This window comes from Monodelphis domestica, chromosome 1 (assembly GCF_027887165.1).
Source record: "Monodelphis domestica isolate mMonDom1 chromosome 1, mMonDom1.pri, whole genome shotgun sequence".
NCBI classification, from domain to species: Eukaryota; Metazoa; Chordata; class Mammalia; order Didelphimorphia; family Didelphidae; genus Monodelphis; species Monodelphis domestica.
This window is the reverse complement of record NC_077227.1, coordinates 666,746,801-666,770,259: the sequence shown is the minus strand read 5'-3', so window position 1 is coordinate 666,770,259 and position 23,459 is coordinate 666,746,801. Positions and strand designations below refer to the sequence as shown.

Genomic DNA, 23,459 nt, shown 5'->3' with positions numbered 1-23,459 from the left:
GTGGGGGTGTGGGGGTGTGTGTGTGGGTGTGTGTGGGGGGGTGTTTTGGTCCATAACATTTATGTGGGTTGTTTTTGTTTGTTTTTAATGAAAAATTTTACCAGTTGTCAAGTCTTTTATCTCCCTCCGCTCTCTTCCCCACACCCAAAAAAAAAAAAAAAAGAAAATTCCATTACAAATAAGCAGAATCAAGCAAAGGCAGATTTTTATTTTGGATATATCCCTGCCCAAAATTGTATATATGTCTCATTCTGCATGTTAGTCCATCACCTTTTTCTGGAAGGTAAGCAGCATTCTTCCTCATTGGTCTGTACTCATGACTTATCCATTATGATCAATTCATAAGTCTTTTAAAATTGTTCATCTTTATGGTGTTCATATTATAGAATAAATTGTTCTTCTGGTTCTGTTCACTTCACTCTGCCTTAGTCTACACATATATCATATATATATATCTTTCCAAATTTTCTATAATCTATTCTTCATTTCTTACATCATAATTGTATTCCATTATATTCATATACCATAATTCATTCAGACTCCTAGTTGATGGACAGCCACCTCCTTTGTTTTCAGTTCTTTGCCATCACAAAAAAGAGTTGCTGGAAATATTTTTGTGCACATAAAACTCTTCTTTTATCTCCTTGGAGTTGAGGACTATTGGTAAAGTTGCTGATTCAAATCATATGCCAAACTTAGTAATATTTTGGGCATAGTTAATTTATATTTTTCTATTAGTAATTTGGTGCATTTCTTCATATGGTTAATAGATACTTTAGTATTCTTCTTTCCTTGAAAACTGCCTGTCCATTTGTCAGTTGAAGAGTGGCTCATAATTTTTTATCAATTTTTTCTATTTCTTGGAATTGACATTCTGTCAGAGAAATTTACTGCAAAGATTTTTTTTGCTCCCTGTTAACTACTTACATTCTAATCTTAGCTGCATAAAATTTTTGTGCAAAAGCTTTTTAATTTTAGGTTTTTCTTCCATCCTGATCTCCTGTACTTTTTTACCTCGCTTTTCTCCCTCCTTTCTCTTTACATAGAAGAATGTGGATCAAGCCTGTGCTCATAACCAAGCTTCTTTGATGAAAAAAGCTTCCAAGCCTATGTCCCTCTTCTCTTTTCCCCTAATCCAAGCCCCAGTTACAAGATATTTAATCTTGCTTTCATTTGATACCTCCCTTCACAGTAACCCCCACAGTCTTTTGATGTCATCTAAACTTAGGGTTGCTTATGACTAAGTCCTCCCTAGATCTACCCTCCCACTTACAACTCTCCCTATTTCTTTCTGTTTCTCTATTGAGTTGAATATATCTGTCAACATCTTTATATGTAGTATATTTGTGGTGTACCTCTTTTATTTTTATTTTTAAATATTTTTCCATGTTTACATGATTCATTTTCTTTTCCTCCCCTCTTCCCTACCCCCTCCCAGAGCCAACAAGCAATTCTACTGTGTTGAACAAATATTATCACTTGGTACCTATTTCCATATTATTCATTTTTGCCAGAGAGTGATTTTTTAAGCCTAAACCCCAAATCACATACCCATATATACATGTGATAAATGATGTGATATGATCTTTTGCGTTTCTACTCCTATAGTTCTTTCTCACAATGTGGTTAGCATTCTTTCCCATAAGTCCTTTAGCCATTTCCCAATCAAGGAACATCCCCTCATTTTCCAATTATTTCCCATGTGGTGTGCCTATTGATAGTTCAGAGGAAAATGAGATTCAAGTGAAGCCATACCCTTCCCATCCCTTCCTTATTTGTGTAAACTCTTAGTTCTACCTCCCTTTTATGTGAGATATTGTAAGATTTAAAATGGTTGAGGTCTTAAACTGTAGTGAGTTAAAATGGTGGAAGATATAAATTGTGATAGATATAAGAGAGGGTGATTAAATTTGACTGCAGAAAATATGTTTCACTACAGTGTCTTGGTTTTAAATCAAATATAAGGTGGTCGCCAGGGAAATATTCCCAATTATTCAAATACCCAAGTCAACTGGGTTTTATAGAGATTTTTAATTAATAATATAATGAGGAATTAGAGAAAGAGAGAAAGAGTAGGAAAGGAATAATTATGAAGGACTTCAAGCCAATATGGCCTAGACCTGAGTCTTAAGAGAGAGAATCAGTCAGTCCGTTTTTTAACACTCACCACAAGGTCTGCCTAAACAAGGATTCTAGTGACACCAGGCCAGCTCCATCTCAGCTGACTTCACCAGAGAGAGCTCCAGCAAGACCTCCTTAGAGATTGTCCTCCAAGAGCTTCCCTTCTCCAGAGCCTCTCTCAAGAGATTCTTCCCAAGCGATCCTCATCAGAGATCCTCCAAAAGGATATATCCTCAAGAGATTCTTCTTTTTCTTATATAGGGGTTTTTCTCCCATGTCACCTCCCCTAAGTCCCTACATCTACCAATTACTGTAGACACTTTCCAAAGGACTGCCCATCTATAAATTCCTGCTAAGTCGACCAATCTCCTCAGTAAGTCTGAACAGAGAAAACACAGCTGAGTCAACTAATCTCATCAAGAGAAAACTTGCCTGACCCTTTTAGGTACCTAGCATCCCATTGTATCAATTCTAAAAACAGGCATGGCTCAAAGAACTCCTTGCTTTATTATAAGCATGGGTCCAAGTACTTTCATTGTTTAGCAAGGAGTTTTCTCTCCTAAAGCAGTCTTAAGTACGGGTAGAGTAGGGGTCCTCCCATAGCAAGGAGTTTTCTCCCCTAAAGCAGTCTTAAGTACAGTTGGAGTAGAGGTTCTCCCATTTCTGATCCTGGCGAGTTCTCACATCAAAATGGGGAATGTTTTTCAGTAGGGAATTTGTTCCAATTAAGAATTCCCTGATGGGGAAATTTCTAACATTCACAGAGATTTCAAGATTTACAATATTTTACTCTCAATTTTCCCCTTTTCTTCCCCTTTATGTCTTTTATTCCACTTCCATTCTTAAGATCATTAAAGCAGCAAAAATCACTCCTGGGCCCTCCATTTTATTTGTCAACCTGCATAACTCCAGATGATATAACTTTCTTGGATGCTTGTATCAGTTCCCCCATCCCTATCTTTATAATGTAATCATTTAGTCTTTATAAAGCCTTTTCTCCAGTGTTTAAATTTCATGGTTTCTATGTAATTCAATTCTTTTCAGAAGGAATGCTTGAGAGTCCTCTATTTCATTTAAGATATGTTTTTTCCCCTGTAGAATTATACTCAATTTTGCTACATACATTATTCTTGATTCTAAGTCTGTAGACTTTGCTTTCTAGAATATCAATCATATTCCAACCTCTCTACTACTTTATAATAGTAACTGCTAAATCATGTGTGATCCTGACTGCAACTACATGGTACTTGAAGTCTTTCTCTCTGGCTGATTGCTTAGGATTTGGACAGTTACATTCTAAGAGTTTTCATTGTGGGATCCCTTTCAGAAGGTGGCCAATTATGTACATTTTCTTATTTCTACTTTATCCTCTGTTTCTAAGAAATCTAAGCAGTTTTCTTTAATGATTTCTTGAAAAATATCTAGGCTCTTTTTTTTTTTTAAATTAAGGTTTTCAGGGAGTCCAATGGTTCTAAATTTTCTCTCATTGATCTATTTTCTAATTCATTCATTTCTTACATAAAATACCTCATACTTTCTTCTATTTTTTCCCAGTTTTTTGACTATTTTATTTTTTGTTGTTCTAATTTTCAGAGAGTCTGTTACTTGGGTAAAGTTTCATACCACACCTTTTATGCCAAGCTCTTTCTTTCATAGCACTCATTTCTTTTTTTATTTTTTCCTCTATTACTCTGATTTTAGTATACTTTTTAACACATATCATTTCTTTTAGATTTTATAACTGATCTTTTTTAAACAACCTGTGTTTTTCTTCAAGGTTTTCCTTGCTAGGTATTTTAGTTATTCTCCTCTTCTGGGTTTGTGTCTTGGTCATCTTCATCCTGTAATGAGCTCTTAATCTTTTTTTGTTGTTTACCAATTCTTCTAGCAATGTCTGGGCTACCCACTGTTGCTGACCTAGCTGAGAATTCCTTGGGCTTGGTCTATGATGCCAGCCCCACAGCTTTGGACAGGAGAATAAAGTCACAAGAAATGCTTTTTATTATAGTATGCTCAGGACTTTGGACACCAAATCCTTGCTTCATATCCCTAAGAGTTTCCTTATGCTACTAGTCTAGTTTAACTCAGGAGAGTGAGTCCATGATCCCAGTCAGTACCTGTTTCATAGTTCCTTCCCTAGTCACTTGTCTATATGTAGAATTTATGAACTTAGACTGAAAAGATGACTCAAAATAGTTTCTCCTTCAATTTTACTTCCTACTTTTTGCTCTGATGTTCATTTTCATTTGTTGATGGAGTGATTGTGGGAGGAACTAAGATGAACTGTTTATTCCTATTCCTCTTTTTGCCTTTTATTTTTTACAACCTTGATTGTATTTCATTTTCAGGGTCATACAGAGGAACTTTGGGGTCTTGCTACTCATCCCTTCAAAGACTTACTGTTGACCTGTGCCCAGGACAGGCAAGTGTGCATGTGGAACTCAGTGGACCACAGATTGGAGTGGACCAGACTTTTAGATGTGAGTGAGCCAATATTTTGTTCCTAGAATTGTAAGCCCTACAGAAAGAGTCCAAAGCATTAGGAGGAAAAAACTTGAGAATTCAAATCTTTAGAGAGGGATGATGTAATAGTCAAAAGGAATTATAGAGGATTGAAGAGGTTCAGGGGATAAGGAAGGTTTTGTAACAGGGAATGGATGAGTTGAAGGGATAGAGGGAATATGGATGCTAATGAGGTACAAGGAGTGAGATACCTCCTGCTGAGAGGCTGTCTTTGAAAAATGGGGTTCCCAAGAAATGGGCCAACTCTGATAGCCTGAAGGGGATGTTTTCTCTATTGATTGATGTTGAGGATACCCCAGGGCAGGTAAGCACAGACCCTCCTGAGGAACAAGCCTTCTCCCTGCTCCCCAGTAACTGTCACTCTCCCAGTACCCATCCCCCACCAACTGTCATCATTATCAATATCTTCACTCCAACTTTCCGACTGCTGTCTATTCCACCTGAGTGGCAGAAAGGCCCAAAGCTTGATTAAGTTTTCCTTTCCACAATGGGGGAGGTATAAGAAAAGACTGAAATATATAATGATAGTCTATCTACTTTAAAGGAGTGAATTCAGTAGTAAAAGTTCCATTTATCCTCACTGTCAGTGGTAAAAATGGCAATGCAGTGATTTTATCAGTCTTGTTAAGATATCAAGAATTCAGCTAACTTGAGACCCTAGCAAGCACTGCAGTTGTGTTTTGTACATTTTGATCAATAGCTTGCATGAATAGATTTCAAGGCTGTATTTTACCTTCACCCAGTTCAAATGGTCCAGTCTTGATGTACCCTCTGCAATCCACCTGTCCCCTTCCTTTAGACCTGTTTTCCCAAACACTTTTGGTCCTATACTTTCCCTCTCTGCCCCTATCCATTCAGTCTTATAAACATTCTTTTCCATTTCTTCTCCATTCTTTGTCTACCATGGCAATGATAAAGTTCACTGGAATTTAATGTCTTTGTTAAGCCTCCTAACCCATATGAAGCATGTTATTGCCACTACCTCTATACATCCATAGAGACTTTCAGGTGAAATCCACAACAGCTCTGTGTCTCTCTTCTAGGAACCAGGACACTGTGCAGACTTCCATCCAAGTGGCACAGTGGTGGCCATAGGAACGCATTCAGGCAGGTAGGGTCTTTGTGGACTGTGTAGCCTGGAAAGGGGGGAATGCTTTAACTCTTAACTAGAATGTTTATCTAGAAGCCTTCATTTGGAGATAGAGAAGTTTATTTCTTTATGGAAATGTTTCCCTAACTGAGGTATCATGGCACATTGATGTACTTTGGGAATCTTACTGATTTTTGCATACAAAAATCATATGCATACAAACTTTCTCAGACATGCAGTATAGCAGAAAGTGTTTCTCCTTCCCTTATAATTTCTTATTTAGATAACAGAGCTGAAACATTAGGTTAAGTTTAGTGATTAAAACCAAAAGAACCCTACATATATACATCTATATATATAAGCAAATAGGGCCCTAGGTTGGGAGTTAAGAAAGTCTGGATTCTTATCCTTGGTAAAAAGGATTATTACATGTATGACTTTTTTTAAAAGTCACTTAACCTCAGGTGGGATGAGTTCCTATGTTCCCACACTGAAAGTTTTCTCATCCCAATCCTTTTTGTATTCACTTACTAATACTTGCCCCCATCTAAATACTAGAGACCAAAACACAAAGAATTTTGAGAGAGATTTTTTGGTGGTTTGGTTTTTTTGGTTTGTTTTAAGCAGGCTCAGATAAAATATTTCCAAAAGTAACCACTTTGATTATTAGTTGTATGTACACTTATATAATATCAAAATTCACCAAATGCTAACTTCCACTTATAGTTTAAACCGTCCAAAGAAACCATTTTCTTTAACCATTCCTAAAGCTCTCAAAGAAAACTTTCAACCGTTGACAACACAATATCAAAAGAACCTTTCCTATCAGAAATGATTATATATTGTTGATACTTTTAAGATTCTGAAATATCAGTCTAGGAGTAGCCAAGTGGCTCAGTGGATAAGAGAGCCAGACCTGGAGATGGGAGGTCTTGGGTTCAAATCTAGCCTCAGATACTTCCTAGCTATGAGGCCCTGAGCAAGTCATTTAACTTTACCACTCTTTTGCCTTGGAACTGATACTTAGAATCAATTCTAAGACAGAAAGTAAAGATTTTTAAAAGATAAAAATAAAGTTTAAATTCTCAGTTTCCTTTCTGAATAGGTTATTTGTTGTTGCTGTTGTTCAGTCATGTATGACTCTTCTTGACCCTACTTCAGGTTTTCTTGGAAAAGATACTGAAATGATTTGCCATTACTTTCTCCAGCTCATTTTACAGATGAAAAAACCGAGGCAATGACTTGCCCAGGGTCAAACAGCTAGTTCTGAGGCTGGATTTGCACTCCGGTCACCTTCTTGACTCTAGGCCTGGTGGCTCTATCCACTGTGCACTTAACTATTTGTGAGTAGTTCTGAAACAAAGGATTCCTTAGAATTAAACTTTTTGGAATGATAACTTGAAAGAATTGGTGATAATTTGTAAATAGGAAAAAATGTGTGCTCCTGAAGTTGTTAGGACTTCAGCTCAAACTAACATATTTTTATACTCACAGCAAGACTTTTTGCAGGAGTTGGGAGCTCAATTTTTCTTTTCAATTCAGAAGAGTTTTTTGTTGCTGTTGTTTTTCAAGTATTCAAGCATGTAGCAAGCTATCTGAGCTGTTATATTGTCTAAATCTCATAAGAAAACCAGCCTACCCACTAATAGTGAGGAGTAACCCATCAGGAGAATGATGCCTCTGAAAGAATGTTTTGTTGGGAGAGTTACAGGGATTGATGAATAGAGCCACAGGAGGGTAGATTATTACAATCTTCTGGTAGCAGTAAAGGTATTGATTTGATATTATTTCTAGAACTAGAAAACAGAAGGATGCATATGGTAGCAACAAAAAGTCAAGAGAGTAAAGCAAAGCATGGTTAAAACAGCTAATCTGTTACAGTGAGGCAAAAGCGAGGCACCCACCAATCAGGACCTCCAGAGGCCCAGGATAGGAGTTCTTAAGTCCACCTGGGTATGCTCTCTAGTCAAGGTAACAAACCAAGATGGGAATGGGGGAAAGGGGGGAAGGGGGAGAAAAAGAAAGTAAAACATGGCTAGAGAAGCTAGCCTGATAGAACCTTTCTTTAAAATATTCCCTTTTATTTTTTAAATTATAAGCAAGTGGCAGCAACAGGGTGGCTCAGTGGATTGAGAGCCAGGCCTAGAGACAGGAAGTCTTAGGTTCAAATCTGGCCTCAGACACTTCCTAGCTGTGTGACCCTGTGCAAGTTACTTAACCCCCATTGCCTAGCTCTTACCACTCTTATGCCTTGGAACCAATATACTGTATTGATTCTAAGATGGAATGTAAAGATTATAAATGAATGAATGCTAGCAAGTGACCACATTGTAAAAGCAATAAGATTAGACTATATAAACAACAAACTCTGAAAAACTAAAGTAGACATTAAATAGTTTAGCATTATAATAAAATCAAGTGTACAAAAAATTAAATGAAAATTTTGTAGTTGAAAAACCTTAGAAATCTTCTAGCCTAAACACATTCCCTGCCCATCCACCTCTCAACAATAAGCAGTTGATGTAAAAATTTTACTACTTTTGTATAGCCAAACATAGTTTAGATACTTTTTCTCTTTTTTAGGTTTTCTTTTTTTTTATGTATTAATTCATTTGCAGTTTCACAAAATCACAGAATTTCAGTTTGGAGGGAATTCAGAGGCCATCTCATTTTACCCTTACCTAAATAGGAACTTTCCTCCAAAGCCTACATACATAAGCTTTGATTAAAAGGAGAAATCTACTTTCTTTTTTTCTTTCTTTTTTTTTTAATTAAAACCCTTACCTCTCATCTTGGAATCAATACTGTGTATTGGTTCCAAGGCAGAAGAGTGGTAAGGGCTAGGCAATGGGAGTTAAGTGACTTGACCAGGGTCCTTGAACCTAGGACCTCCCATCTCTAGGCCTGGCTCTCAATTCACTGAGCTACCTAGCTGCCCCTAGAAATCTACTTTCTCTTAGGAAACTGATCCCAATTTTGGATAGCACTATTAAGTTTTCCCTTACATCAGGCTGAGTTCTGCTTCCCTCTTTAAAGCTCCTTGAGAAACAGGGGCTTTCTTTTGCCTTTCTATGTTTCCCTGGCAGTATGCACCGTGCCTGATAGTCACTTTATGAATTCTTATTGACTGATTGAATGAATGACCAAGAGCAAAAAGAAAAAAACATTCTTTACTTCAAATTGATGTTTATTTCAGAGTAAATTATAATCTGATTAGAAATTTGCAATCCATTCTCACCACTGAGGCATACACGTTTTTTTATAACTGGGGAAATCAACTAATTAATAGTTCTTGCTCAGGTCTTCCTTCTGAGATTAATTTCCATTTACAGTTGTATCTTGTATGTACATAATTATTCACTTTGTATCCCCCCATAATTAGAGCCCCTTGAGCCCTAGGACCATGTTTTTGTCTTTTTTTATCATAAATGCTTTTTGACTATTGATAAAACAGTATTGTACAAAAATCCAGAGAAGAGAGAAGGCCTAGGGAGAAAAGCTAAGGTTGAAAAAACAGAGGTTGCAGAAAGACCATCAGTCATTTAAGAAGTCAGTGGTAACTTTGGAGAAAGCAGTTTTAGGTGAGTAATAAAGTCAGAAAATATATAAGGGGTGGAGAAATGATTGAAAGGAGAGGCAACAATTGTGGACAGCTTTTTCCTGGGAGTTTGGCTAAAAAAATGGAAGTGATATAGTGGAGGTTCCCCTTCTAATCTCAGATAGGATTTAGATCATATCTGGAATCTTATGCTCAGTTCCAGGTAGTACATTTTACTAAAGATAAATATCTTATAAGTATCTTATAAGTATAAGCAAGGAATATCCAAGAGATCACCAAGTTAGTAAAGGGGACCTCAGATTCATTCTATAAGAGGCTCAGTTGAACGAATGGTAAACCTAGAAAAGAGAAGCCTAAGTGGGACATGATAGCTATCTCAAAATATCTAAAAGATTGTCATATGAAAGAAAGATTAGATTTGATCAGAAGGCAGAATTGGGAACAATAGGTAAAAGCTGGAAAAGGGCATTTTCAGGCAGAATAGAAGGGTAAATTTCTTAACAATTGAAACTGTCCAAAAGTAGAGTGTGCTTCCTGGATGAGAAGTCAGATCCATTTCCTTTTGAGGTCTTTAAGCAGAAATTAGATAACTATCAGGAATCTATGTTGTAAAGAGGAAATTTTTTTTTTCATAACATTTGGATTAGATGTCCTCTGGTCTTTTTATTTTTGATATGCTGTGATTCTGTGAGTTTGAATATGTAGCTTATAAATCACTGAAATTCATTTTTACTTATGCCATGCATGGTTAGAGAAGGTCTATATGACTACTATTATGAAGCTGAACTTTTTCTTAGCTTTCATTGCTTTGTAAGACTTAGAAATTAAAGGGAACAATTATGCTTCGTTCCATAAACAGTGCATTTTTGTTTTTTCAGGTAGTATCACAGAATTTAGATATGAAAAGGACTTGAAAGTTTTTGTGTGATTGCTCATCTGAATGGTTAAAAATAATATTTTCTTTCCTCACTGTCCCATCTGTCTACATGAAATAAAAGTAATGATTTTACCAGACCAGTCACCCTCACTCCATCTTTCCTCTTCTAATACTTTACACATATTGCTACCAATTTAAAATTTTCCTCAAAGGACAGTTTCATCTTGTTACTCTTGTTCAGCAACTTACCAACTTCTGGGGCTTCCTGAATCAAATCTATATTTATATTCTGCCAGATTTTCAAGGCCTTAACTAGCCTTAATTTTCCACTACTTTCCAACACTAATTTTACTTTAATCAAGTTGGTTTCTTTGCTGTTCCCTCACAAAGAGGTGGCAACTGGCAAAAATTGTGTAGACTTGTCTTCTGCACCATTTCTCCCTCTTTTGATGTTTCTTTAAATAACTAATGCTTCCCCCTACTAAAATGTGCTTTCAGGAAAAGTTCTGAAATTTGTAATTTATACTTCAATGTGAATTTAAATCAAAGAATCACAAGAGGTTACAATTTACTTAAGGTCACACACCACTGTTTAGTAGCAGAACTAATCTAAAATGTGCACCCTTTTTAATCTTTTGCTCTTTGCTACTCCACGATGTTATATCATTTCTCCCAAAAGTACCTTATTTACATTTTAAGACATTTATTGAAGTGAAATGAACTTATTGTACTAATACACTTATTGTATTAAAGAAATTTTAAGCATCAGGGAGCAGAGAGAAAGCAGTAGTCAGGAGGTAGTTAGTAGTTCCTTCTGAAATTATACCATATGGATGACTACCTCCATCACCTATACATTATGAACATGCCTGCCTATAAGCATACCATGTTCATATCTGCATCTTTAATCTTCATTCATTTTGTTTTCCTATCCTGAGAATTCCTTCCCTTCTCCTCTCCTACTTTTCCAAGTAAATACTCATTCATTGAAATCCAGCTTAAGGGCTTCCCAGGAAGCCTTCCCTAAAAACTCCAGGCCTCACATCTTTCTTTGAAAGAATTCTTAAAATTTCTATAACATTTATTATCTGTACTTTACACTGTAGTAGTTGACTGTTTTCTAATTGTTTCTGGTATGTTAATTGTATATTCTTAATTTAATTATAAGTTTATCAAGAGTAATATTTCTTTGGGACCCCCCCATCATTCTTGGAACAAATATTTGAATCAGCTGACTACAGGAATGTGCTACTCTGTGTTAATATATTTGAACAATTGCATATTGGAATCATCACTTTGCAAAAGTACATCCATCCTTCATTAAAAGATGGCAGCCTCTTATAATCAGGGTTAATTAGTGTCATAAAATTAAGAAATATGAAAATAGCCAGGCAGATAAAATTTTCCTTTTTTTGAATCTATGTAATTTAAATAATTATTGGACTCTTACATCTTAACAGGTGGTTTGTCTTGGATGCAGAAACCAGAGATCTAGTTTCAATCCATACAGATGGTAATGAGCAGCTCTCAGTAATGCGCTACTCAAAAGGTAGGCATATTTAACATATGGCATTAAATTATGGCATTAAACACATTTCTATTATTGAATAGTCTAATTTTAAAATAAAGTTGACTACTTTCTTATACTCTCTAAAGCTATTAAACATTGCATGTGTTTCTCCCCAACCCCCTCCCATACCCAGTCCTGTTCCAAGTAAATTTGAAGAGTTCACTTAAAGCTAAATAATCTAGGTTTAAAACAAACATATTTACAATCACCAGGTATAATTGCTTTTGTATATGGAAGGAAAATACAGTAAAAATCTGATTTGTGTTAATGCCACTAACTTGGACATTGAGTACAGGCTGTAAGTTATATCTCTTTTTTAAAAAACTTTACTTTGTACATACTATATAGATGAGAGTAAAAAAGGAGTGTTTAAATTTTAGCCAAATTTTCAAGTATCACCAAACAACTTAGAAAACCTTATAGTAGAAATGATTGGCTTGTTAAATACATATAATTCTTTTTTATCACCTTCCCTCCCTGAATTTCCCTCCACTGAAAACTAATACAAAACACAAAACACATTGTAAAATACCTATAGTTATTCAAAGCAAATTTTTATTCTGTTCATGTCTAAAAAAATATTGCCTTATTTTGCCCTCTTTAAGTCCTTCACTTCTCTGTCATGAAGTGAGTGGCAGGTAGTCATTACACTGATAAAAGTTCTTAATTACATATAATTCTTAGCTAGTCATTACAAGCATATCCTAAATTTAATTAGGCTACTTCAAGGTAAAAAATTACACTTCTTAAAAAATCTGTAATTCCCTTTTTGCTATTCAGTTTGTCCCCAGTTCATCTGCCTAAAATGAGTATCATTTTCTAATGTTTAGGATTCATTCTCCCTCTTAGTTATCTTACTATCCAGTAGTCCAGGGCTTTCTTTAGTGTCTACCTAACTGATCTCTGCTATACAATGAAAAAGTAAAAGTTTACTTCAAGTGTTGGGATTGCAAAGAATTCCCATTACAATAAGCCAAAGAAGTGGTATTGTTTTTCTTTTAAATTTTGGTTTTTATTGATAATAGAAACCCTATTAAGAAAAGTCAACAAATATTGAATAGTTTGTTTAAATGGAATATTCAATAAGCCTTATAGTAGGGTACCCACTGTGGTAGGTGGGCACAATGGGATACCAAAAGAAAACATTTTAGGCAGGTAGCATAAACAAAATAGTTGTACTATTATCCTGGCACAAATAACATGTTTATTTTTTATATTTATCTCTAGAAATAAATTATTTTAATGCCATTCTTGCCACAATCAATGGCAAAACAATTCTGGGCAATTATTATGCATAAGGCCAAATGGCTACTTTTTTGTTCTGTTTAAGAGCCTGCGTAGTTGGTAATGAATGAAAGATAATTTAGTCAATACTGTTAAGTAAAATTAAGTACAATGATTAAGATTTAATAAAAGCTTCCTTATCCTGTGCCTTAAAATATATCCTTTCCCATCTTTACCTACTTCTCTCTAATCACAAAGGTTAAGGTAACCTTTCATTTTACTAATGCCAACACCTTTGACCTATGTCTTTGATAATCCCAAATTTTAGCCCTTACTCTATCAGTCATTCCCTCTACCCCTGTTCTCCCCATCAGTGTCTTTCTCCCCACTGATACTTTTCCATGGCCTACAAACATATTGTCCCTGAGAAAAATTTCATAAGGACCTGCCAGATCTTCAAAATTCTCTTCCCTCTTCACCCTTAAACTTTTAGGGACACTAGTCTACATTCTTTTATGTTAATCACCTACTCTTGCAATATGATTGTCTTTCTCACTGTTCCACTGAAATTGCTCTCTGACGTTACCACTGGCCTGATGTTTGCCACTGACTTAGAGGTTGCCAAATAGCTTCCTCTCAATTCTTATATTCCTTAACCTGTCGGTAATATTTGATCATTGACCACACTTTTTTCTTAAAGTTTTTTAGCTTCCATGCTTTGTTTTTTGTCCCATCTGTTTCACTGTCCTACTTTGCTGATTTCTTCTTCCCTTTTCAGTCAGTCCCTTAAGTCTTCCAAGGTTCTAGCCTCAATTCTCTCATTCTCTTTCTTCTCTCCCCCTCTTCTCTCTCTCTCTCCCCCCAAACCTCCCATTCCCTCTCTTCTATTAAACACACACACACACGGAAAACTTATTCATTCCTATGACTTTCATCATTTTCATCACCTCTTTCTGAATGACTCCTAAATCTGTATCTAGCTTCTACCTGTCCCTGAGCTCCGTTTCTGCATTTAAAATGCCTACTGGGCATAGCTACTTCATTGTCCTGCTAACACTTCAGAGTCAACAAATTTAAAACAAATTATTTCTAGAAAACCAGCTCCTACTGACTTTCCCATTTCTCAGTAGTACCATAATTTTCCCAGTCACCCAGACTTGAAACCTCCAAGTCACTCTTGAATCTTTACTGCCTTTTTTTAGCACTGCCCAGGTGCTAACCCCGCCCCCCCCAGATGATCCTAGAGTGAAGCCTTACCTCTTCTTCCCATTTGATACATTTCCTGTACTTTTAAGTGTAATTTTCATACATATATCTGATTCTGATATTCCTGTTATTTACAAACATTCAATAATTCATCATTGCTTACTGAATAAACTTTAAACTCTTTATCCTGGCATTCAGAGCCTTCAAAGTCCAACTCTGACAAGCCTTTCCTGCATTATTTTATGATATTCATTATTGCAATCAATCTAGCCATATTGGAGTACTCATTGTTCCCTGATTTCCTCTTTTGTGCTCTCCCTCTCCACTTGCCATCTTCTTTCCTCCGTGCCTAGAACAAAATCATCCTGTATTGTCATCTGCATTTCCTCCTTCAAAGTCAAGCACTAGCACTACCAACTATATAATACTCCAGCAAGGAATGACCCTTCCTTAGACTCTCTCAGGACATTCAATTTAATCTGTTCTAATGATTAATATATTTCATTATATTCTAACTTGTGTTATTATTTGAGAGTACATCTCATCCTTATTAATAGACTGTAAACTATTTAAGGGCAGGGATGATTTTTTTAATTTAAATTTTTAATTAGTCTAACACTTGTGAAGTACCTGGTAGGTTGAAGACACTGGGCATAAAGAAAGAAATAAAATAGTGCTTTCCCAAAAGGAGCTTACATTCTAATAAGGGAGACCATTTTTATGGATATAAATATCCCTAGCCAAACCCCAAAAAAAAAAAAGATAACTACAGGGGAATTAACAGCAGTTGAGAGAGACCAGAAGAAGTTCATTCAGGGAAAGCTGAGTCTGAAAAGAAAGACTTCAAGAAGCAGAAGCAAGGAGGGAGTGTGTTTCAGCTTGCCCTGTGTAAGCACTTAAATGTTTGTAAATTGAATTGAAAATAACACATTGTACATAAGACCATTGAAATAAAGAGTAATTTAAATTGGCAGTATATTTACTTTGTGAAAATCTTTTAACCTTTTATTGTAGATGGCACCTTCCTTGCTGTAGGATCTCATGACAACTTTATTTACCTCTATGTAGTCTCAGAAAGTGGAAGAAAATATAGCAGATACGGAAAATGCACTGTAAGTTGCATAGTACGTGAATTTTTTTTTAACATGAAGGCAGTCCATATATATATTGGTACAAGTTTAAATTTTACTGAAAAATGTGGATATTTATGTTAATACAGCTTCTGAAGATAATTATTGTTGAATACTTAACACAGCTTTAAATATCAATCCATATTGGTAAATTCTGAAATTACTTTAGAATTGTATATCTATATTCATGTTTACTTTAAAGAGAAAATATATATGCATATATGTGAGATTTTAGTACTGTTGCTTTTAGCTGTGAATATTCCCATAACACTCTGACATTAGACAGTAGAGTGAAGAATGATTATTAATTGTTTTCATGATATAGTGCCAATTTCATAAATTCATAGTTTCATATGTGATCATCACCTGTTTCACAATGTATGTAGAAATTGTCAATTTGAGATCATATTTTTAATATTCAGAGTGATAAAATGGGGGAAAGTAAGCAAAAAAAGAATGCCAGAGTCATATCCCTTCACTAACATCCAAATAACTTGTGTCAAGATTATCCTATTAAGAAATAATACCGTACTTTCCTTGTATTTATAGTCTGTAGGTGTTGTATTCCCCTAAGAGAATGTAAGCTTTGTAAGGGTGGAAAGGCTCTTGTCTTTGCCTTTTAATCTCTGGCACTTGCCACAGTGCCTCAGATATAGTTAGCACTTAATCAAGGTTTAAATTAATTTCAAGCATAATCAGGTTCTCATATAAGCTAAGGTTATCAATATATAAAAATACTTTTTTTGGCACTTGGCATTTGGTCTTTGGCATTGAGGGACAGGTAGAAAATTATCATAGTCTATACTTTAAAAAAATGAATTACTAATCCTAAAATAGCATTTGCTATGTACAATTTGACAATTTTTTTAAAATTCAAATTTCCATCTTTTTAGAAGCTGGGATAAAATAAACTTGGATAGAACTCTGTGTGATATTTTTTTAATACAGAAATCTTTCTATTTATAAATTTGCGCATAACTGTAGAAGACCTGGCGCCCATTTTCAGAAATCATATCATCTACAAACTTTTGGACAAAATCTACCAAAGCAAATAGAAAAAATTGCATTTGTTTTTATGATTAGTTCAAAAGCAACTTAATTTACAAAATCTTTATTGACTCTAATAGACTAACATTCAAAATAGTGAAATTAAATATCATTAAGATGATAGCTATGAAATTGCTATTATTCTTCTAAAAAGGTCTCCCCCATGGTCACCCTTGCCCTTTTATATAGGCTTCATTCTTCTGGATTTTTCTGCATCATTTGATTGCTTTATAACTGCTTCCTCCTTCTGTATGTCTGCTCTCTTTATTTGGTTTCCATGAAACTCCTCTCCAGTGATTCTCTTCCTACCTATATGGCCATTCATTCTTGATATTCCTTCACTAATTCATCTTCTTCCTTTTACCCCCTTAATATCAGGATCCCCCAAACTTTTGCCCTAGGCTTCTTTTTCTTTTCTATATTCTTTCTCAGACTGTTTTTCTAGTACCTCAAACTCACAATGTCCAAAACTGAAATCTTTATCTCCTATCATTCTCCCTTTTATACCTCACTAAAAAAACGAAACCACAGGAAAAATCTTTCTCTCCTAATTTCACAATTTGTTTTGATTACACCAAAATTCTCCAAGCCATTCAGACCCAAAATCTTGGGAGTCATCTGCTACTTTTCTTTCCACTTAACACTCAAAATCTAAGTAGTTTATCTTCATCCATTTGCCATTTCGTTCACTTGGAATAATAATAGTATAGTCTCACCATGTAGCCATTATTTCATATCTTGCATTTAAAAACAGTAAAAGTAAAACCTTCTCATGCTTTACTTACAGGACCATTTTACTGGAAATATTTGCTGTGTTTTACATATTTCCTACCTATGTAAACAGTCTACAACAAATATAATTTAACCTTCTCTTAATAACTCAGGGTCTTCATGTTCACTTCATGGTACTTTGCCTTATGCCATTTCTTGTAAGTCATTTTTTGAAGTATGCCAAAGCCCATTTATTCCCACAATGTGTCCATCTCTACAATGGCCTTGAGGTCACCCATGTTTTAATTCTTTTGAGATAGTGACTTTGAAAGATTCAAAAATGTACACTGTCCCCTACAAAAATGTTAGTGCTTTTTAAAATGACTTTTTGTTTTGAGGCACAGTATAAGGATCAGTAAAAACTGCAGCATAATAAATTCATCCTAAACCCCTCTCCTATTCATTGTTTGTCCATCTGCAGTGTCTGTCCAACATGTGTTGTGTGTGTATATATACACACACACACTAATGAACTAATTAAATGGATGGACTTTGTTTGAACAATAGACATTCTAGTTTTTTTTCCTGGATTGAATTCTTGTTCATTTTGAATAATCAGAGTTCTAATTGATACAGTCCTTTAGTATTCTGGGACTTGATAGCATCAGCACTGTGTCATCCTCAAACAAGAACATCTGAAATACCATACCATTCCATTTGAACCTTGTGCATGATGTATAGAGATAGAGCTAGAAATATAGATACATAGATGTAGATAGACATATACTCCATGAAAGTGTTGAACACTTTGAGGGAACATTTTCCTTTTGTGTACCTCACTTGACATTAATCAGAAGATTATCGAACAGAATATGTCTCTATTAGTACAAATGTCAGAGAATCTGATATAATAATAGACAGTCATGGGGAAATAAACAGAATTACTAGTCAAAAAATGTAAAGAGAAAGTAATTGCCATATTTCTAAAAATCATATAAGAAAATTTTTGGAATTATCAACATAACAACATTTTATTAACTAGTTTATTTTATTTATGCTGACCATAGGCCCACATTATACAAAAACCAATGGGCCCAGGCCTCAGTTTCAGCAACTTTATATAGGTCTTGGGTATATCAGCAGAACTCTTAGAAGTAGACTTTTACAGAGGCAGAAAGGGAAAGTAAAGATTTACACACGATAGAACAAATAACAAAAGGAGAAGATATACATCCAGTTAGATTTAAAAACTGGTCAGTCAGCACTAGGGATTTAGCTAGAATTCACAGACTAACCAAAGAGGAGGGTAGAGAAAGTGCGGCCATTCTCATAGATTCATAATAATAATGTTCATCTCTCTCTTAATAATAGTTGATTAGCACTTGTTGGTGAAGTTGCTGAAAGTGGGCTCCTTCTCCACAATTGACTTCTCTCCTAAGTAATGGCTTTAAATGTGCAACTGGAGGTAGCTCTGGTGGTTTGGGGAATATTGCTATTCCAAAGGCTCTTGAGTTTGAGCCCAAACTTCCTCTTTCAAGATCTAACAAGGGAGAGAGTGGTGGTGGTAATGGTTTGACTTGCCTAAAACAATCTGCTTCCTGTCTCTCTCTCTCTTCCTCAGGGGTACTATCTTGCTGTTTCAGCTAAGCTGACTCTCCAGCCTACTCTCTAGTTGGCATTTGGTGAGGGATTTGTTGGGGTTTATAATCATTATTGGGCAACACTTGTATGACCAATTAATTAGCTCATGGATTGTTTCTTCACCTCATACCAGAGCCACTCCCTCAGTACACTAAATTCTTTTAGAGCCCTGCAACTTTTAGAGGAGTAAATATGAAAAGTACCTTAGGCCTGCTTCATTTGGGCATTTTTTGATCTTAGAGGAGTAGTCAAGAATTAATACTTAAAACATCTTTCTAGAGTTAACAATGCTTTCTGTTGACTGTTCCCTTAAACTTTAGGGACATTCCAGCTACATTACACACCTCGACTGGTCCCCAGACAATAAATATATAATGTCCAACTCAGGAGACTATGAGATACTATACTGTAAGTATAAATGGAATTTGGACTTCAAATAGATAATGTGTGTATACAAGCTTTTTTTTAAAAAAAAAATAACTATATAGACAATATGAGATAGGATTTGTCTTCTAGGGATGGTAACTAAATGAAATTAGAATAGTGGAATAAGTGCTGAATGACCATCAAAAACTAATACATCCTATGGACCTTTGAACCAAGGATAGTATTCTGAGCAATTAAGGATTTAACATTTCTCTCTGGGGCTAGAGAAGAGTATAATTGATGGAAATTTGTAAGCTGAGTGATGGGAATGGAAATAAAGACAATATCCTTAATAGGAAATAATATACAATTCTGTAAAAACAAGTTAAATTATATATTTGCTGCACTTTATTTGCTTTTGTATTTCTATTTTACTGTTGGGTGTGTGAATTGCAATACAAAGAAAAGTAGTAAATTTCCATCAAGATTTCCTGTTTCTCAATTTAAAGGGGACATTCCAAATGGCTGCAAACTAATCCGGAATCGTTCTGACTGTAAAGACATTGACTGGACAACTTACACTTGTGTATTAGGCTTTCAAGTCTTTGGTAAGAAACATTTTACCTATTTATTAATTAAGCCTTTCAGAAAGGAAAAAAATATATCACTCATCTAACTCATAGAATAAAAAACATTGTACTTGAGTATATTCATGCTTTTAGTGTTTACTGTCAGTACTAACTTTCTAAGTTAGTAGTTGAATTTCATGGAAACTAAATGAGGTAGGATTGAAATAATGGCATATTTGTTCCCTGTGGATTGTAGCACACTGTTATCCCCAAAAAATGTGAAAGGAAGGAAAGTGTTGTTGGTATAAGACTGAAAAAGAAGTGATACTGTCTTCAGATTATATCTAAATAAGAAGGGGAAAAAAGATGAGGAATTTGGGAACCTGGCACAAATGCATGATATGGTAGATATAACATTGAAGATATCTGTTGAAGCACTCTCCCTCTGTCAAAAGCACAGTAATCAATTTTTGATTACTATTATAATAATTTCATCCTTTAAAAGATAAATGATAAATATTTTCATACATGGTCATACCCTACATATCCCATCCCCCACCACCCTATTACCTATTCTCATTCTACTCAACCCCCACACCCCAAATTTCCAAGCCATCCCCTCCACCCTGTTCTCTGGCATGTCTGTTTCATAGGCAACAAAAATTCTACCTTAGATCTTTTCTTCTCTCACTCCTTCCATCTTCTATCACTGAAACCTGGCTCTTCCCCCACCAACAAATTCTTCCTGACTACCCTTTCCAATACTGGCTGACTATACCTTTACTCATTCCCCTTAGCTCACTGGTCAAGCCAGGAGAGTTAGGAATACTCCTTGTTCCCCGTTGCCACTTCCAGGTTCTCCCTGTGCTGCCGTCATTCAGTAAACTCAACTTTAAAGTTCATGTAGTTCATATCTACTACCCAATCAAAATCCTGGTTGCTGTTGACTACAGATTCACAAGTTACTCCCATTCCTTTCTCAATGAGCTCAACTGAGCACACAGTTTTTCTTTCCTTCCCAACTCCTATTCTCGTACTAGGGTACTTCAATATACATATTGACTCTCCCTAAAAAAGCCCTAACTACCTAGCTCCTCAACTAATCATTTCCTATGACCTAAACTACTCTTTTCATCGCACCTCAGCCATACACCAAGATGGTCATACACTTACTCTTGCCATCACCCACACATGTACCACTTTTCATGTTCAAAAATTACCTATCTATTAACTTTCCCTCTTTCCCTCTCCCTTACGAAATTCTACACCTACTACCAAATTTGTAGACACCATGACCTCCAAGGCCTTGACCCCTCATTCCTCTCTCTGGCTCTAAACTGCTTGACATTTTTTTTTAATAGTTTGGATAAACGCATAGATTGATGTTTACAGAATTTTCAAAGGATACAAAACAAGGAGAAATAACTAACATAATGGGGGCCAGTCAAGATTCAAAATGATTTTGATAGGATAGAACTTTGGGCCAAACCTAAGATGATAAAATTTTATAGAATTCTATTTCTCAAACCTAAGTTCAAAAAATAGACTTAACAAGTATAAGATGGAGGAGGTTTAAGTGATTGGTATCCTCCATATTCTTTATGGATTTTCATGACCCTCTTCTCCGAGCTTTCATCATTACTGTCTAACAGTTTTTCTCAGTCTCCTTTTCTAGATCATTATTCATGTGCCATTCCCTACTCAGTTTTATCCAAGAGAAGAGCCTCTTCTTTTTAGGTGATCTTTTCAGGTAGATAGATTTAGTCATGATCTTTTAGTCTAGATGATTCCCAGTTCTGTATATCAAACCCTCTTGTTTCCTATAAACTCTAATCTCACATCTCTACATCTCTAACTGCCCATTGGCCATCTCCCACAAGATGCCCTGTGGACAACTCAAGCTCAACATGTCCAAAACAGAACTCAGCGTCTTCCCCCCAAAACCCAATTTCTCTTACAAACTTTATTATTTCTGTGGTGGGAACCTTGATTCGTTAAATCATAGGTTTACAAATTTAGCATCATTCCTTCCCCTAAGATCTCATATCTAATTGTTTCCCCAAGTCTTATTTTTCCACTACATCTTTCATATATGTCCTTTTTTCTCTTTACTCAGTCACCATCCCTAGTTCATACTCATTATCTCTCAAATAAACTATTGCAACAACCTCCAAACTTTACAGTTTTCTAGACTCTAATCCATCTTCCACACAGCTGCCAAAATTATTGTATCTTGTTTTAGCATGAAAGCCCTAGTGCTAAAATAAAATATTTTCCTCAGCTTGGCATTTAAAGCCCTTCACAATATGGCTTCTGCCTTTCTTTCCAATCCTAATTCATAACCTACTGATGTGAATTTTAAAATTATTCCACCCTAATCAGACCATTCTTTAGAAGATCTGATTTAGCTACTCCCTGATCAATAACAATGGAGATGCTTAGAATAACAGACTCAGGAAAACCCACATTCTCCACCCTACTCAGTTTAACAAGATTTTGAAATATCTGCATCAAACTCGAGATTTAATTATCTGAGGAGATGGCCTTCAACAGACATGTGCAAAAAAAGGACAGACTTCTGGGCTGTCCTAAGTCAAGCTAAGTCCTCATTGGTACAGATGAGACACAGAAAAGTGATGTAAAAACGTCCATATAGGGCATGTCAATTTCTGCCTCTTGCGCTTTCCCTGGAGAGAGATGATTCTGGCTGGCAGCGTGCTAAGCGTTCTGACATCTTGGAATTTTGGATGGTGAGTTTGCCCTGGAGCTGACTTCAGGTTTGGGCATCTTAGCTAAGCCTCTTTGGAGGTCAAGCTGATTCTTTCCTCCTTCACACTCAAACCCTTACTTTCTAGATCTCCTATCTTTCTGCCCAGTATTAGCCCCTTCTTTCCTCCTTCTTAAAATCTTCTCTACTATATCAATTAAATCACCATAAAATTTGGCAGCTGACTTGGGTATTTTATTATTTGGGATTCACCCTTTACACTCCTTCATATCCTCTACATTCTGGCCAAATGGATTTACTTGCTATTCCCCAAACTCAACATTCTATTTTCTCCCTCCAACCAAATATTTGTGCAAACTCTCTCCCAGTATTTGCAATACAGTATTACCGTTGCCTCTTAGAATCCTTGGCTTCCTTCATTGTTTGGCCTTTCTTAACTCCCTTGTTAGAGCATCAAGCATATATATAAAAATTAGAAGAATGTAAGTTCTCTGAGAACAGAAACAGATTTTCCCTTTTTCTTGATATCTTCCAAACCTAATTTAGTGTCTCTTAATACTGTAAATGCCTAGTGAATTGTCTGGAAAAAATCTTGGAATTATTAAAGCACTACAAGTTCTTTTACGAGTCCTTCCTTTTATGATGAAATTCTTTATTGACATAGCAGCCATAAAAGCTAAAACTGTGCTATTAGGGAATATTATATTATATTATATTATATTATATTATATTATATTATATTATATTATATTATATTATATTATATTATATTATATTATATTACGTTCTGAGCATCATGTTTTAGGAAAGACATTAGTAAACTGGAAAGTATTCAGGATGACCAGGATATTAAATAGCATCAAAATCACTTTATGTCATTCAGCAAATCAACATGCATTTAGTAAGCCTTTTATTGTATGCCAGGAGTTAGGGTTGTTTAACCTATAAAAGGACAATTTAAAAGAAAATTGTAATACATCTCTTGAAATAATTGAAGAGCATTTATGTCAAGAGAGATTATACTTGTTCTACCCCATTCCTGAAGGCAGAATGAGAAGTAATTAATAAAAGTTGCCAAGATGGATTTTGATTTAATA

General features: G+C 35.4%; 1 protein-coding gene across 8 annotated transcripts in view; it reads left to right on the top strand.

The window, feature by feature from the left end:
* EML4 (EMAP like 4) overlaps positions 1 to 23,459 on the top strand; it is a 162,496-nt gene that overhangs the window by 129,969 nt on the left and 9,068 nt on the right. For all 8 annotated transcript variants that reach the window (XM_056824147.1, XM_056823992.1, XM_007476897.3 and 5 more), the window contains 6 exons: positions 4,470 to 4,601; positions 5,688 to 5,755; positions 11,631 to 11,719; positions 15,185 to 15,282; positions 19,020 to 19,107; positions 19,575 to 19,673. In XM_056824147.1, the coding sequence (XP_056680125.1) occupies positions 4,470 to 4,601; positions 5,688 to 5,755; positions 11,631 to 11,719; positions 15,185 to 15,282; positions 19,020 to 19,107; positions 19,575 to 19,673 (574 nt within the window). The remainder of the gene's footprint in view (positions 1 to 4,469; positions 4,602 to 5,687; positions 5,756 to 11,630; positions 11,720 to 15,184; positions 15,283 to 19,019; positions 19,108 to 19,574; positions 19,674 to 23,459) is intronic.